This window comes from Larus michahellis, chromosome 2 (genome assembly GCF_964199755.1).
Source record: "Larus michahellis chromosome 2, bLarMic1.1, whole genome shotgun sequence".
Classification (NCBI taxonomy): domain Eukaryota; kingdom Metazoa; phylum Chordata; class Aves; order Charadriiformes; family Laridae; genus Larus; species Larus michahellis.
In genome coordinates this window covers 106447047-106465201 of record NC_133897.1, presented here as the reverse complement: position 1 = coordinate 106465201, position 18155 = coordinate 106447047, and the positions used below count along the sequence as shown (strand labels likewise).

Below are 18155 nucleotides of genomic sequence, written 5' to 3'. Positions count from 1 at the left end.
TTGTTAGTACTGCATCAAAGGATCACATTCTCAGTCTGAAATTCTGGTTCTTTTGGTTCTTCATTTTGGTGCTTTATTCGAAGTTCCAAAAGTGATGGAGTTGCAGCACATCTGCTCAGTAGTATGGTAGTGAACATACATGTACTCTGTATTCGAATTTTAAGTGAAATATCAAGATAATGATTGTGGCCTGAGCCCAAAACTGCCTCATACTCTTGAACACAAAATATAGCCACTAATTTCTGTTATAAGGCAAAGCTTAGGATGTGAAAGACAGCTTTGGTAGAACCACTATATATCTAATCACATTCCACTCCAAATACCAACTGTTTTCTTCATCTTTTGATAAATACCTAGGAGTGTACCTATTAAAAAATCCCTCCAAGACAAAATGCAGTTCTTCATACATTTCTCCTTTGAGAGCAAGAATGGGAGAACAAATTGTGTTCGTTATTATTTGTATAGCTGAATGCAATTATGGATTAGTACAGCTATCAGTCCAGTGTAAGACTGTACTCAGTTCTGCATAGGTTAGGATACAGTCTTCACCTGCCACTTGAGAAGAGAGGTGGGTTTAAGCAGGGAGCACTAGAAAGGGCGCCTGGTGTGGGGAAAAAATAAAAGAATTTCCAGTGTGCCTCCGTGTTTCTGTGGTTTACATTCTCTCTGACAGGCTGGCCACGGTTCTTGTATGACTTAGGAGATCTCTCTTGAGCTCCTGGGAATTAAACTTTCTTGCCAGACAGGAGGGCACCAACATCACAGAGGGATTCCTCAGCTCTTGAATCCCAGATAGATTCCAGCCCCAGCGCAGACTGAGAAAGTTGAAAGGATGTCTTTACTCTGAATATTTTGACTTTTGTAAATAATTGGTTTTTCAAGTATAATGCATTATTTATAGCAAAAGTATATTGAGCTGTCTGTGTTAGTTGACCAAATTATGTTATATTGCCTACCTAATCTTAATCAGAAGATAATTGATTATTCATTTACCTGATACCGCATGCTTACAAAGTTCTGTGAACAAATATCTGCCTTATAAAAATGAATTTAATTTTTTCTTTTAAGACCCAGGTGCTGCTTTGGGGCAATCAACAATACAACATGAATGGCAGCAGGCACCAGTCTCTATTCTTTGTCAGTCTGCCAGAGCTACAAAAACTCTGTGCCACTACAGTAACACTGAGTTCTCAGATACCAGAAACTGAGACGAGGAATACACAGATAAAGATTTGCAGGTAAAGAATTCTGAGGGTTATTATTTTCAGAAGCTGTTGGTGTTGTTATTCAAGGATTTTATTAGCAGTACTAGAATTACCTGCAATAAAGTCATCAAAATTCATATCAGCAGCAAACAGTATAAAATTGTTTAAAATAGGGGGTTTTTTTTGGTAGGGGACTTGCTGGCTATTGGGGGAAAAAACCCACATTTCTATTATGTTTTAAATGTCATTGCTAAAACTAACAAGGCCACCTGCTTTGAATTAATAAACAGTTAAAATCAGTCTGTATTCACATGCAATGTTGGGATGTTTTAGGTACATCTTTTGAATTATTGTATTGCTTTATTTATGTTGAGACTGAATGAAAAAAAGTACTCAGAAAGCATATGTACGCTCCTCAGTGTTCACCAAGAATTATATCATTCCCTTTAATAGGAAAGGGAAGAAATGGGAAATTCTGCCAAAAGGAACACTTTTGGAGAGTTCTGTTTATGTGCCAAAGGCCTGTAGCGGTCTTAGACCACTGTGGGTGGGTTAAGAGCAAGTAACTTGGACTAGTCTAATATATTATACTGAACCACTGGAAATCGATTAAAAGTGAAATGTATTATGTTTGCAGAAGGTCAGGAAGATAAATTTAAGCTCAGAAAATCAAGTACTGAAAATTATTTTTGATTTTTTCTTTAACTTTTTCTTACAGACAGTTATTATTCCTGTATCAAGACATCCTTTCTGCACCTGTTATTGGAACACTAAATCAAATTTCAGTTGTAATGGCGGTCAGTATCACTGTGTAAATAACTATTTGTAGTTACATACTGTTGCAGATGAGCAGAATGCACCTCACTCAAAAGAGAGAAGCAGCAATATGTTTTACTGAGGTAAAATAATTTGATTGAGTTTAATAAGTTTGATGGAATTTAATGAATTTTTAATGGTTTGACAAGGTTCAAGAAGTTTGATGGCAAGGTTCACCTTATTAATTACTGCCTGGAAGAAACATACAAAGGAGGCACAAAGAGTAAAGAGGATGCTCCCATTGTGTCATGAGGTTCAGAGTGGACCCCCTTGCTTTCTAAACTCCATTTTGGAGCCTAGGTGTGGCTGGATCCAATCTTAGTTTCAGACTTGGTCAATGGTTCCTCTTTAATGGAATTATCCATACAAAGTTTATAATATCTGAGTAGCTGCATGGATTAGTAACATTTCATAGTATTAATTCAGCATGTTGTCAGTCACTTACATAGGATCTGTTGCAGTAAGGGATCTCTCCACCTTGGGCAAGGAAGGATTTCTTAGCCTCAGGTAAAGAATCTCTAACCTTCAGAGGCATCCCTACTCAAGGGTAGAGTCGCCTGGTGTGCAGGCCAGCTGCTCTTCAGGGAGAGCTCACACTGGGCCCATCCTGATTTTAATATTTATAGGGTGAAGTAGTTGGCTGCTATTCAACAGTATAGACAAGACAGATGTCTTCGGTTTAGCTCTGATATCTTGTTTGGTTTAGCTCTGATACCTTGTTCTGTGCTTTGGTTATCTTGTACTTTTGGGTTTCAAAACCACCTTTCAAAATATTTTTCAAGACACCTTCACACCCTTGTACATGAGCCAGGGGCTTTCCAGCTCGCAAGTTCACCCCAAGAACGTGAGGCCTGTTGCTTCTTTGTCAGCCTGAACTAAAGTACAGCTAGGAGTCAAGTGTATTTGTCACACATACATGCATGTTTCTCTAAGAAGTGTTTTGTTTGAGGATCAAGGATAAGTAAAATTATGACATTTAAAGCAAACTTTTATTTTTGTGCATTAGTAATGTAGGTGACACTTATGTCTTCTACACTTTTGATGAAATGGCTTTTCAAATGGTGAACATTTTGTGTAACAGAATGGACTCAATTGGTAAGATGCCACCCAATTCACAATGAGAGTAGGAGGAGCAGAGTTCTGCAATTTTTGTTTTGGGCAGTCTTTTGCTTGCTTGTTAATATATCTTTACCTGGAAATGAGATTACACTATGACAAATGCCTGAACTAATTTCGGTTATCATTCTCCTTGAAAATATAGGATATGATGTTTGCTGTAACTGCTTCTTAGCATGTTTTTCCTAGGCAAAGTCACTGATGGACCAGAATTTATGATTTGCTAAAATACCCGTTAACTTCAGACACTTGATTATTATTTTTTTTTATTTTTAGATTTCATTTTACAAATCAGGAATATGTCAAGCCTACATAGAGAAACAAGGAGCTACTGTGAGTGCTGAAAGATGTCACACTTCTTAAGATTGTTATGCTTGTCTGCAATTGCTGTTGCCAGAGATTATTATTTTCTGTAGGGCATGCAGCTGGCACTACAGAAGCCAAGTTTCAGGCTAAAAAAAGTCTGTCCCATAGACAAAATGTCTCTTATGCATCTGGGGATAGTAAGCATACTTTGTCAGGGTCAGAAGTTTTAAGAAGCTCCTGAGCAATTTCACTAGATTTCTCTGCTGTAATGGGATCCTGATCCTGTTCAGGGGTGACCTCGAGGCAACAACAGACCTGCCCTTCAGGCCAAAGACCTGCAGCTCCCGTGTTGGTGTAACCCCCCTGCGTGTGCCCTGTAGGTTCCAGAGGCGGGGGTGTTCAGACAGCTGAACTGTCTCCACATTCATGTTTTGGGTTTATCCAGACTGTATAGGACAGTCTTAGAGAAACAAAAGAAAAACATAGAGAAGAAATGGAACCTGTGAGCTTAACAGCTGATATATTTTTAGACCATTATGTGTAGGCTTTACTATCTTCTAGTATGCAATGTTTGTGGGTTTTATGAATATATGTGTGGATGCACTAAAATTGCTGAGTCAAAAGACTGATTGTAATCAAAGCCAGTAGTGCTCGTAATTCATTTGCACAGGCAGTTGGGTGTATTTGTCTTTGTTACACTTCTTGGATTAGTATGACATATACTGTTCACATAAGCTTACCTTACAAAACTGCTTTATGTTGATATGTGTTACTGACCTGTCATCAGTAGATTTTCCAACACCAGCAGGTTAGTAGTGTGAAGCATATTTAATAGCAATGATCTGCAAGTAGATCGTTGCAGGATCTCATTAGAAAAATCCTCTTGGAGGTGTATTAGTTAACTCTTTTTAACCCATTGTAATTTTTTTATTTTTCTTGACTAATGCTGTCAATAGAAAGCTATGCAGGACAGGCAAGCAGTCAGGCAAGTAGTACTGCTGGGTGAACAAAGCTACATTTCTCTATTGTTCTTGAGATTGCAAGAAAATATCTCTGGTCTTGAGTTTAACAGCAGGGTTAATATGTGTAAATTTTGGATGTTGTGCTCGTTGTCTGGAAAGAGATGTGGATCTGGTAAAGTACTCCATATAGTTCAATTAATCTTTTCCCCAAGTCTGTTATCAGCTTCGTGAAAATATTAAGTGAATTGTAGTGCAACTTACTTTGATGACACATATAATCTAAATGCCTACATCAAATATTGTGTTAGCTCCCTCCTGTAGCTAAGTAGATGAAAAGTAAAGATGTGTAATATATACTAAGATTTGGTTTCAAGATGTAGTAGCAGTATCTTTGATAAAATTTTGACTGAAGCCTTTAAAAAAAAATCAGTTAAATTATTAATAATGTTTTTGTCTTTTCTCACTGATGTTATTAGCTGGAAGCACCACAAACAGTTAGTCCAGGCATTCTCCAGACCTGTCTCTCCTACACACTTACAGCAAGACTTGCACCCAGATGGAACAAGGCTGGTCATCTCTTGGTGCAAGGTATTTGATTTGCCTGGGTCAGGGATCAAGCATTTAATTTTCAGTTCTTTATTGTTGTATTTGCTTTCCATAATTTAATTTCCACAATTATTTCATTTCCATCATTATTTCATTCATTACGTTCAATTATTTCATTCATTTATCCTATGATTTTTTTTTTCTTAGATTGCATTTTTGTTGTTCCTTTATCCAAGCTCAGTGATTCAAGTTAACAATCTGAATGGACATATCATTCACTTTTTCATCTTATCATAGAATGGTTTGGATTGTAAGGGACCTTAAAGATCGTCTAGTTCCAACCCCCCTGCTATGGGCAGGGACACCTCCCACTGGACCAGGTTGCTCATCCAGCCTGGTCTTGAACACTTCCAGGGATGGGGCATCCACAACTTCTCTGGGCAACCTGTTCCAGTGTCTCACCACCCTCACAGTAAAAAATTTCATCCTAATATCTAATCTAAATCTCCCCTCTTTCAGTTTAAAACCGTTACCCCTCTTCCTATCACTACACTCCCTCATCTCTCCAGTAGGCCCCCTTTAGCTATAAGGTCTCCCAGAGCCTTCTCTTCTCCAGGCTGAACAACGCCAAACTCTCTCAGCTGCCTGTCTTCATAGAAGTGCTCCAGCCATCTGATCGTCTTTGTGGCCCTCCACTGGACCCATTCCAACAGGTCCATGTCCTCATGTTGGGGACTCCAGAGCTGGACACAGTACTCCAGGTGGTGTCTCACCAGAGCAGAGTAGAGGGGGAGAATCACCTCCCTCGACCTGCTGGCCACGCTTCTTTTGATGCAGCCCAGGATGTGGTTGGCTTTCTGGGCTGCAAGCACACGTTGCTAGCTCATGTTGAGCTTCTCACTCACCAACACCTCCAAGTCCTTCACCTCAGGGCTTCTCTCAAGCCATTCTCTGCCCAACCTGTATTTGTGCTTGGGATTGCCATGACCCAGGTGCAGGACCTTGCACTTGGCCTGGTTTAACTTCATGAGATTTGCACGGGCCCGTGTCTCAAGCCTGTCCAGCTCCCTCTGGATGGCATCCCTTCCTTCCAATGTGTCAGCTGTGCCACACAGCTTGGTGTCATTGGCAAACTTGCTGAGGATGCACTCAATCCCACTGTCCGTGTCGCCGACAAAGATGTTAAATAGCACTGGCCCTAGTACTGATCCCTGAGGAATGCCACTCATCACTGGTTGCCACTTGGACATTGAGCTGTTGACTGCAACCCTTTGAGCATGGCCATCTAGCCAGTTTCTTATCCACTGAGTGGTCCACCCATCAAATCCATGCCTTTCCAATTTAGAGACCAGGATGTCATGCGAGGCAGCGTCAAACGGTCAAATGATGTCTGTTGCTCTCCCTTTATCTACCAACGCTGTAACACGATCGTAGAAGGCCACTAGATTTGTCAGGCATGACTTGCCCTTGCTGAAGCCGTGTTGGCTGTCACCAGTCACCTCCTTATTTTCCATGTGCCTTAGCAGAGATCCCTCCTCAGCTCAAATAATCAATAGAAAAATATTTCAAGTGAATGCAACATACCAGATTAATAACTTCCGACCCAAATATTCTTGGTCAGCAAATGTCTTCTAAAAATTTGGCTTGTTTTTCAGATTCATGCTTTCATCAGTGGCACTTCTGCACATGCTTTTCTAATACAGAGTGTTTTTCTGTCAGGTCATCTTCTACCAAGCTCTGTCTTTTTAGATGGTAGTTCCTTTGCCTGACATCTCCCTACTAACTCCCGTGTAGGATAAATGTGAATTACCAAAGTATAGAAAAACAGATGTGTTTCAGATACTGTGGTGTGCTGTTATTAAGTAGAGCAATTGTATAGATCGTTCCAAATATACAATGCAAAAAGTGTATACGTTATTGTTTTATTTCCAGCCACAATATTAACAGTATCTTGTTTTCAATATTTTCAAAATTTATAGCTCTCTGAATGAAATCAACTTATTTAGGAATAGCAGAGAGAAGTAGAGGGCTAGATGGTAGGTGATATAAAACTGACTTCAACGAAAGACATTGACTACTAGCGATGTGACCTGGTACATGCAGCTTGTCTAACTATATGTGTTACTAAAGCTGGGCAAAACTGATGATATATGGTAAAATATGTAGTAATAGTATCCAGATTTGCTTTTGAACCTGAGAAATTTATTAACTGTTAGTCAATTAAAAATAATTCCATGTATAATTTCCTTACTGGGAGGAAAAAACAATGTATAAATGGCTGTCCGCTAATATACTTTCATGTATCTTTTATATAAGGTGTTAATGAATCCATAGAAAGTTAATTGAGAGAGGGTTTTTTCTGTCCTTAAAAGGAATGAACCTTTCAGCATTCATGACACACACAAATGAAACTGTGTGATTTCTTCTATTTTTTTTTGCATAGACATTAGGCATATGATTTAGAAAATAATGTCTATCTATTTTATTTATTAAGGAAAAGATTTTTTGTCTTGTTCAGGAAGGCAAAATGCTGTTGGTAAGTACAATATTCTGTTAATGGTAAACTTGTAAGAGCAAGGTATGGTTATGTGCTTTCATATTGCCATGATCTTGGTATTGCCAACACAATGTCTTTTTGTTTTTCATTCTGAAATAACCTCTGTCAAAATACACTTGATGGCAGATGATGCTCTTTATGTAATAGTTGTCAGCTCAACTGCACCTTTGAAAAATTACCCACAAAAAAGGTAATTTTTTTACAGCCATAGATTGAAGTTTACCGTTTTAAAGTTATGATTATTACAATTAAATGCATTTGCCTCAAATTATGAGTCTTGCAAGTGATGTGAAAGTTCCATAATAGCATGTGACTGTCCATAATAAAGTGACTGTCCTGTACGTACTGTGTTTGCTGTTCACAAAAGTTAAGTCACAAACATGCTGCTTAGCTATTGCAGAAATACAAAGTAATGTTTTTATCCCAGTATAAAAGTTAGTTTTCATTTGTGCATATTGAAGCCTAAATTTGTAACAGGGACATATGTTGAGGAACATAATACATTTAGTCTGTGTGCTAGAGCTTGCTCAGAACAGTGTGGATGTTCTGGAGATGTGTCAATAAATGCTTGCCTTGCTCATATAGTCTTTCTGGATGCGGAACTGGGCTAGATGACTCAGAACAGCCAATGGTTACAAGAACTACATTTGCTTTGAAAATGGGTGTTTGCGTTTCAAGGACATGAGTCTCAAGCATCCGGTTGCATGGACAGCCATGAGCTCCTAAGGAGATGTACTGTATGGATAGTAATTCATTATTATTATTTTTCTCAGTTAAAGTGCAGTTAACTTTAATTTTCATGCTGAGGAAGTCTAGCCTTTTGATTTTCAAATGCAGCATTTTGACTAACAATTACTTTAAATAAACATTTGGTTTAGCTTTCTAACAGATGAACTGTAGTTAAAAACAGAGATTCGCGCTTTGTTTTTATTCTAGTTCTAGACCTCAATGTATCAGAGAGACAGCTTTGCATCAGTGTGGAGGCTTTCTCAATTCGGTTGCCACCCCCTGAGGTATAAAATAGTTATACTTTCTACGCCTGTGTTTGTCTTATTAATCTTTATGTTATTTTCCATTAGGTGACTTGCAATTAGAATGATGGGGATAGAAGTGCTTATTTCTAGTAGCATTAACACAGTAATCATATTCATTGACTATCTGCATCTGTTATAAGTGCATAGCATCCGTATTGCATCTATATTGATGCATTCTAGCAAGCATTGTAAAATTGAGATTCTAGACTAATTAAGAGACTTTTCAAAAACTGCTAACAGAATATAGTAGTGAAGTGTCCTTATGATTCTAGATTTACTACTAGCAGTGTTTTATAGAAGGCATTCACTGTAATACACAGACAGTTTTGAGTAACATCTTAAAAGTGAAGCTACAGGTAAGTTGTCAGCACTATGTTTAAGGTTCCTGTATATAATTATTCTGGAATTTGCTTCATTTTCTATGCAGCTTCCAAAATACTGGAGCAGCCTGGATGATGCTGCTTGTAAGCGTAATTAATACACTGATTAAGAAACCATGATTGAAGTTGAAAAGTTACCATCCTTTCTGATAGCCATATCACTTTTGTTGAATATGTCCATACATACAAGGGCATATTTGTCAGGCTTGCTGTTTTCTTCCAAAACAAGTATTTCTGATCCAAACTCTTCTTTCTTAGAATAGAAGAATAGGATTTCTTCCGTGACCTAGTTGGACAGCCTAAACATTAAAACTATCTATAGGAATCCAATTCCAAAATGACACAAAGCAATAATGTAAGCAATCATGACATGGCTTCATTATCAGTTTCATCATTTTAATATGTTTCTAAAACAGAAATGGGCAGATTTTCTTGTCAGTGAATAAATGCAAACCCTGGTAGACCATAAAGAAAGAAAATGTTTCTCAGTTCTAAGTGTTCGATTAGCCCCTACAGTCAAATATTTTTACATTGTGAAAATGTGTGGTGTTTTTTGACTTCTCACAGGGTGAAACTGTATGTCCCATTTGTTCTGTTGCTTGGATCTTTACACTTGATTAGGCAACGTGGCATACACAATTACTAGATGGTCAAACATGTGTCTCTGGTTTGGACTTTAGTTCTTAGTTTGAGAAATTCCTTCTGTACTCTTATTTATTAAAACACTTCAAATAAAGTTTGAATCTCACTGATTTAAATAACCTTTAAACCTTGCACTTGCATAACTTTTGGAAGTGTAGGCTCTAACGTAAGATAGTGTGCAGTTTGATAATAGGAATATCTTCTGAAATGATCAGTTTGTGAGAGCTGATAAAAGAATAACAATGCATAAGCTTCAGTGTATTTTGCTACACAACTATTTTTGGAAATTTTAATTCTGTATTGCTGTAGAAAGATTTGTAAATAACTTTTTTTTTTCCACTTTTAAGGTGGGAGATTTTGATATTTCAGCAAACACCGTAAAGCTGTTTGACAGCAATGAAGATGCAGTTATTCACCAACATTCCATATTAAGTAACTGGTGCTATGTTTTGCCAAGGTAGGACTCTGTTTACGTTTCAGCAGCAACAAACATTTCCTGGAATGTTTGCCATATAAATTGTGAATTTGACAATAGTGGTAAGAACACTTCTGTTTTACAGTCTATTTTCCATTCAGGAATCTTTCTTTTTTACTTTTATAGTCTCAAAGTAATAGAAAATGAGAAAAATTAATCAGTGAATCAAAAAATACACATTTAAGTATTATTTCAATTTCACCAGTCTCTCTGCTGCTTCTGTGATATGCAAGGGCATTAATTTTTCTCAAATACAATTTTAGCAGAAAGTGTCAATTTAAATAAAAAACATATTTCTACCTTTGCCACAAACCATCTTTATTTTCACCTATGATTTTCATCCTAAAAATACGAGAAGTAATGATATATATGCTTATGTTCTACATTCACTGGTAGTGAGTATTACAGACAAGAGAAATTTGACTTGTACGTGACAACTTGTTTTCCATACTCCAGGAAATATTGCTATTGTTCTGTCATAAACTTATGAGCTAAAGGTATTAGTCCTTAAAACGTAAAAATAATCCATAAATACTTTCAATGCCAAAAATAAGATTTACCTTTTTTTCCAAAAAGCCCAGTATATTTTCATCCGAGTTTTATGACATCATTTCTAAGCATCCCTTCTTTACCTGTGCATAGCATGAAAATGGGTCAAATCATAAACATCAGCCACATAATTCCTCCAGGATCTCCCTTCCATTCGTATGAAGAATTTCAGCTGCACTGGAAGAATCTGGTAAGAAACAATATACACTGTTTTCATTTTTCCCTACCTTTTTTGTACGTATTGAATTTGTATTTGTAATACACATTTGTGTTTTTTTTTAAAGTATGGATATATTCTTCCAGAGGATCTTGAAGAGAAGAAAATATACTTCAGTGTTTACTTCAAACCAATAGGGGAAAGGTTCTTTACATATCCTTTCACAATATTTTTGTTACATTTTCTGTACTACACTTCTGGTGAAGTTCTAATTTTTATTTTTGAATGTGCCACGTTTTCTTCTTCCATAATTTCATAGAAGTCGGTGGAGCATTTTTTCACTAGACAAATTCGAACAAAATATTTAGTCAAATCTCTTTGTCCTAATATTGAATAATAGCAAGTCAAATAGATCAGTTTGCTTCACAGCTTCTGTAAACATAATGCCATTCTAAATGGTGATGTAAAAGGAACGGTGAAGTTACTGTAAAAATATGGCCAACAACGATTTTTTTTAAAGAGAATTTTCCTGCTAGGAAAGACTAGACTAAGGATTACTTATATTGAGTAATCGTTACTATGGTAGATTAGTGTGGTATAATCGTGTTGAAGTCAACTTTATAAGCTTTAGTCCCTTAAGAAAGTAAGTGCTTTTGTTCATCCTTTTGAAAAATCTTTAGAGATGTTCATGCTCTCTTCTCAATGAAGATGATCCATAATTATGAAAACGTAGAGAAACTTGTTACGTATCCCTTAACACTTATTCAGGTACCCTTTAAGTTGCATTCGAAGTCAGCCAGTGCAATATTTCCCTAGAACAGATTCGGAAACTGTGTTGAAATCTTTTCTTTCTGACATGAAGCATAATTTTTCACATCTGTGTGGATTTCCAGTAAAGATGACAAGTAAAGCACTTTATGCTACACAGGAACTCTCCAGAGCTCCGGTGTGTATAAGGTTTTTTTATAAACACGGTAATGGCATGTACTTTGTTCATGGTACAAAGTGGTCTTTTTTATATTCAGAACACAGTAAGAGCATAAAACTATGCTTTTCACAACAAACAACTATCAATCGTAAATTTTAATTAAATGTGTAATTAAATGTATTGCTATTTGCCATTGTTATGTTGTTGTTCACATCACAAATACATTAAAAAATTGGACTTAGTGTTAATTAGTTGCTATCAATATTTGCAGTTCTATAGACCTTATTTTACAGTTGGGTATCCAGAACTTTCTCACACCTCTTCCATAATAACAATAACAACAATAATAACATTATTGTTATTATTACAATTTATTTTTTAAAAAACAAGCTGAGAAATATATAAAGTTCTGTGGACTTACACATTTTAAAACACTCAAGCTGTAAGTTTCACTCCACGGCTGGTGATGGAAAGGAGGCAAGCAAGCAAAACTTCAATTTGAGCTTGTGACAAAGGCTGAGACGCAAATTTCTTTGGTAGTAGTGTGTGAAAGAAGAAATGAAGTAATTAATTCTGAACAAAGAATGGTGACAGAAATTGCAGAGATTCTAAAATACTATAATCCTCTTTCAGAAAGCAGTTCTTGTTTATGTCTCTTCAGTGATCAAAGCTAGAATGGCTCCTCTTTGTCATCTGCAGTTTTTATAGACATCCAAACTGTCTTTTGCTCAGAATACAGATGCCCTTAGAAGTCTTAAGAGATGAGGAGCCCTGTCAGTCAGTCTCTGCAGACCCCCACAAAAGGGGTAGGCATTACCCAGTTGGAAAGCACTAAACCAAGATAATGACTGTAATTTAAGTCTTTCCTTCCGAGAAATACCATATTCCAGCATCGTTTATAAACAAAGAAGTGGGTGGATGAGAAAAAAAATCTTCATTTATAGTGACAACAAAATATTGTTTAAAAAAAAAAGTTCATTCTAATTCAAAACAGGAAAATGTATGGTTGTATATTGTGATATATATAAAGTAGAATATATTAGGTAGATATCATATAGTGATGCATTAGGTGTCACTGTCAGATTTTTAAATCCGGCTCATTCAATTTAGCAACTCTTATTGTATTGCAGGAAATAAAATCTAAGCATATGAAATTGGATGGTGAGATGGTTTGTGTAGTATCTCTAACGCAGGCTCCTCCAAGAAAACAGACTTTGCCTAGAATTTCTTCACCGTGCAGTATGGAAAACAGCCACTGGATGGAGCGTTTGATCAAAGAGCCAGAAACACACACTTTTTCGAGTAGCTGTAAGGGTACAGAAAAGGTTAGCATTGAAGCAAGAGAGAAATCAATGAATAATAGAGAAATACCAGGAGTACTGGAGTTACCAGTTGTGAAGTCTTTGGGAATGCCTGTTAATTCAGCCTTTGAACTCCCTCCCTCAAAAGTCAACAAAATTATACCAATTTTCAAAGGCAAGTTGATGCAAATGAACGGAAAAACCACAAATCAAATGGATGGGAAGAAAAGAGAAAATGCTGAAAGACATTCAGCAGTAAAAATTATGGCTGTTTCATCTTCCATGTTGACCACGTGCAAATCCAGCACAAGTCATGTTTACAAACCCGTTCAAAATGTGTCAGTCAAAAATCCTAGTCATAGCAGCATACTTGAGGTAATGAACACAAAAACAAAGGCAAAACCTGGTACACCTGTGTTTCGATGGAAGACAGTATCTTGTGGACAACTGACTAATTCTGATTTTTCTGGTAACTCAGGTGGGAATTCAAGTGAAGTCAATCACAAAAAGGCAGATTCTCCTTCGTTTCTTAAGAATGTTGGATCAGTCCTTCAGAAATCAAACATCAATCTGAGTTCAAATACATATGCATCTTCTAGTGCAAGAAGGGGAAAAAAGTTTGCAAGTCAAAATACCACGCAAGTTCTTGAGAAACATCACCAGTCAAAGAAAGTACCTTTACAGATTTGTAAATTAGACAATGAAATGACAAATTGTGGTTTATCACAGCAGCAAACAAAGAGATCAAATGAAGGAGCAGGGTTAAATATTCATGAATCTGTCTTAAATGATATGATGTGCATCGCCAAAAATGAAGACAATAAAGCAGCATGCCATTCTAAGGACACTATCGCTAAGACAACCAGTCATCTTTCCAAATCTAACTTTGGACAGGTATGGTAGATAACAGGGCTCATTCTCACTGGTTCTCACAAATTCAGTATATTCTAAAACAACAGGAAGCAATAAAGAGCATGGCTTTCGTAGTTTTCTATCATCATTCTCAATGTAGTTTTATAAAATCTCTACAATATAAGTTAATGTTTTCAGCCACTGCTGCTGACAGGGAATTTTCTGAAAGGGAAGATGATTTACTGTGTTGTCAGAGATACACTTTTTATTTGGGACTTTTAAGGTGGGATAATTAGTTTTCTTTTCTTTAAGACGGTTTATCAGTTTATCAAGAATTGTGTGAGGTTAACGTGGTGAAATTTTCAGTGTGCAGTCTGTCTTCATATGAAACCACATTAACGAACAGCTCCTGGAAGGAAACTCAAACCTCATCAATTGTGCAGTGGTGACTGCAGTGTGTGTAAGGCATTGTGCTGTTAGACAAACATGGAAGGTTTGCAAATAAAAGCGTCGTGGTTTGGGCTGGGCTGGCCTCAAACCAGGGCAACAAGTTTTAATTACAATTTCACTAAAAGCACAATTTGCAACAGGAAAAATTCCTCCTGGGCATAAGGGAAAAAAAATAAATCTTCAGAGTGGTTAAGTACTGGAACAAATTGCGCAGAGAGGTTGTAGAGTTGTTATCCTTTCAGATTCTCAAAACTTGATTGGATGGGGCCCAAAGCAATGTGATCGAACTTTGAAGTTATCTCTGTTTTGAGTAAAAGTTATAGATGAACACTACAGGTATTTTACAAGCTAAATTTTCTATGATTCTGTCTGCATTTCAATAAGATAAATAGCTGAGCTGATTTCAGTGCAATTTTTATGAGGATGATATCTCACATATCGGGCACACAGATGAACTGTGTTGTGCTTATCATTTTTTTCACCTATAAAAAGTAATTTGGTAGGTTATTTCAACTTTGTGTTATGAGGACTCCTTTTGAAAAAGTAGGTCATATTAACAAGTAGAAAAATACTGGAGTTTTTTGCTAATGAAGGTATAAATGTCTGTATTTTAAGATGATTACAGGGAATGAGTATCTGACATGTGAAACACTGACTTCAAAACCAACTTCCTTGGTCAAGGAGAGCAACACAGAAGCATCTGTAAAGAAAGGTTGTGCCAGAAGAAGACAGGTAAAAAAACCCCACATGTACACACCTTGATCCAGTCTACAGGGACCTGAATTAATAGATAAAAAGGAAAATATTATTTTTTTCATTTTAGCATATTAAAGTTAAAACACGGAAACCAAGAAATCTTATCGAGCCTGCTTCGGATAAAATTAACTTTAACTGTTGGTTATATTATTGTTACTTCAAGCATGTATTTTGTCTCCTGCAAAAGATCCTACTGAAATAAAAACCTTTAATGATGTATAATTAAAGTAATATGTTAATAATGATGTATAATTAAAGTAAATATGTTTCTGAAGCAGATTTTCTGTTTCTACAGAAAACCGTTTTATCCTGCCCAATATATGAGCATTCTCGTTGCCTCTGTAAGCATCCCATCTTAAGTGCTTAAATTCAGCATGTTCTATAGAGATGAGTTCCAAAAGGCCATTTGTAATTCATTCTGGGTTTTTTAAAAGTTGTATTCTCTGAATTACTTAAATATATTTAAGTTGTTATTCTATTACTAGATGGGGTCAGCAGCAGCAATTAGATAGGTTCCCAATATGAATTTATTTATTTTTTAATACTTCTTCCTTTGGATGCTGCTGTAATGATAATAATGTTTACTTTTAAATTCCTCTTCAAAATATTTTTTCGTGATTCTTAAATATTGCTTTTACCTACCACTGGGATACACTTCTGCTTCTAAATATCAGTTCTTTAAAACTTGGTTGTATCTTCCATATCCTTCTTCTTACAACCACATTCTCTGTGTTTTTGCTACCTACAAATTAGGCCCATTAGAAGGAGCCGGTCCCAAGTCTCCATTGCTCAGTACAATTTTATTTTCTTACTTCATAATGTGTGTATTATTTCTGCTAATAGCCAACTGAAAACTCTGTGCAATAACTCTACAAAATAAGCCAGGAGGAAAAGTTGTGCACACTTAACTCCCTTTTCATCCAGGTTCCCTTGTGTTTTCTATTTCATTTCAAGTTGTGACCATTTGAGGTCTCATTACCCATACTTGATCTGAAGTGCCTTCGCCTACTCACATGTTGCGCTATATGAACTTACCTTGTCAACATACTCATTTACTGTTGATTAAGAACTTAAGAGTATGTATCCATAATTCACGTTCTTCCACTTAATTTGCATGTTAACATTAAATTTTATGTGTCAATCTTTTTGTTTTGTTATGCCTTTAAAGCCAAATGCAAGACAATTCTGCAGTTTTTAATGGTAATTAAAAAAGCACAGTCTGTGCTATCTGTGCAGTTCAGAAAGGGCCAGTAGAGGAGCCTCAGGGGCCTGCTGCAGGAATGCACTCATACCCTGGAGCTCAGGCTGCAGCAGGGAAGAGAGGAGTTGGTGTGGGAAACGCCAGCCCAGCTGCTCTGAGCTGGCCCCATCCAGCTGCAGCTGGGAAAGGCCCTTCTGCAAGGCCACAACTGAGTCACTAGTTACAGGCCCAGCACTGCGATGCTACAGCAGTAGAGTCAGGAGTCTGTCTCATGAAGAAGAAAAAAAACAGCAACTAAAAATAACTGTGGTTATAAGAATAACAACCCCAGGGGTCTGAGTACTGGAGGGAGACTTCCACCATAATATGAATTAAGTGCTGAAGTCCTTTGCCTGCCACTGGGAATGACTCGGCCACACTAGGGCTTGTAAGCATGGAGCTAGCCCTGCAGCTTGGGCAGACTGGGCAAGTAGAGAGCTTGTAGCTGGTCTGGTAGCACTGCTGGGATGGGGAAGGGGCACTGTCCTGTCCTAGTCATGAGTCACAAGTGCCCCATGCCATTCCTCTCTCTCCAGGCAGGCTGTGAGTAGCACGGGTACCAGCCTGAGCCCTGCAAGCTACTTTTGGGAAGCGGCAGGACACAGCAAAGTCTCCCAGTCTGCCTGACACGCTGACAGTGCAGCACTGCCACTGCTGGAGCCAAGTGAGGCAGATGTACAGCTCTAGGGAAGCTTCAGCTGGAGTCTCAGGAATAGGAGGTGGACTTGTCTATTAACTGGGGTAGGGATGGACTCCAGTGCTCGTTAGTCTGACTCCTCTCTCCAGATTAAAATACGATGGTGCTGACTGGGGACACAGCTAAACACTTCTCTGAAGAGTAAGCCTTTGTCATTATCTCAAGTTTGGACACCAAAAATAATCATTTCGGTTTGAAAGTCTTGGCTGCCAGCATGCAAAAGGGTATTTTCAAAATAGCTCTGGTTTTAATTATATACCTACTATACATAGAAACGTACTTTATATTTACCTTGGAAAATAAAAACTTTCATTAATTACTTCTCATACCATTCAACTAAGCATTTCACACAGAAACAATTTTTCAGTTGAGCTGTTAGCTTAGTATTACTGCTTCGTTTGCTTTACTGTTTTTTGCCTTTTTTTTTGTTTTTTGTTAACAGAAAGAAGAAGGTTGTTCAAAGTTAAAGAGAGCCAAAAGAAGTAACCCTTCTATTTAGGATGTTCTGGAGTACTGAAGAAAACTCTGGGTATGGTCATTACAAATTTTAAATATTTTTCTTTATTAAAATAGTATCAGATATCTGTAATAGTTCCTACTCTTTTGGATCGTGATAATGATATCAGCTGTCTCCAAAGGAATCACTTTACTAAACAGTTTCTAGAGCAAAATAATGAGGTAACAGAAGCTAAGATTCTTGGTTTTATTGGACACTAGCAAATAAAGCTGTGGGGTTTTTTTGTGTGTGTGAAACAAGCAATGTTAAATGCAACGACATCTTGTACTTAGTTGAACTTAGAATTTGGCTTAAATTTGTATTTTCATTGGCTCATTTAAACCTGGTCTTTGTGCTGCCAGATTTCATTTGAATCTGAGCTGAAGTTAAAACCATAAACCACTAAAGTGAAGCTATGTATATTATTTAATAATAATACATGAAATGGGATGGCTAAATGCTTTTGTGGTGCTAAGATCTAATTCAAGGACAAAATGGTCACACAAAATGAGTAAATTTAGTTTTGTGACCTGATATTTCAACCTACATCATGGATGGTTGTCGATAATAGTCTTGCAGGATAGAACAAGCTTTTCCTTTGAGTATTCCTTTGAATATTAAGGATACATAGAGCATATGAAATCCACCAGTTTTATTGACCCATTGGCCCATCGCAAGTTATCAGAAGTA

The 18155-nt window shown here is 37.0% G+C and overlaps 1 protein-coding gene across 1 annotated transcript; it reads left to right on the top strand.

The window, feature by feature from the left end:
* The first annotated feature begins 1104 nt into the window (after positions 1-1104).
* C2H18orf63 (chromosome 2 C18orf63 homolog) lies at positions 1105-17468 on the top strand. Its single transcript, XM_074573596.1, has 13 exons — positions 1105-1238; positions 1924-2002; positions 3414-3470; positions 4882-4993; positions 7446-7487; positions 8445-8521; positions 9912-10021; positions 10682-10778; positions 10873-10979; positions 11514-11691; positions 12804-13868; positions 14892-15008; positions 17412-17468. The coding sequence occupies exons 1-13, from the start codon at positions 1105-1107 to the stop codon at positions 17466-17468; spliced, it is 2232 nt and encodes a 743-aa protein (XP_074429697.1).
* The last annotated feature ends 687 nt before the right edge of the window (positions 17469-18155 follow it).

What these genes read in the sequence shown, in the direction of transcription:
- C2H18orf63 (XM_074573596.1), top strand. Translation starts at nt 1,105, where the DNA reads ATGAATGGCAGCAGGCACCAGTCTCTATTCTTTGTCAGTCTGCCAGAG. An exon ending in TAGAGAAACAAGGAGCTACT is followed by an intron (nt 3,471 to 4,881) that starts GTGAGTGCTGAA and finishes TGATGTTATTAG; the next exon opens with CTGGAAGCACCACAAACAGT. An exon ending in AGCTGCACTGGAAGAATCTG is followed by an intron (nt 10,779 to 10,872) that starts GTAAGAAACAAT and finishes TTTTTTTTAAAG; the next exon opens with TATGGATATATTCTTCCAGA.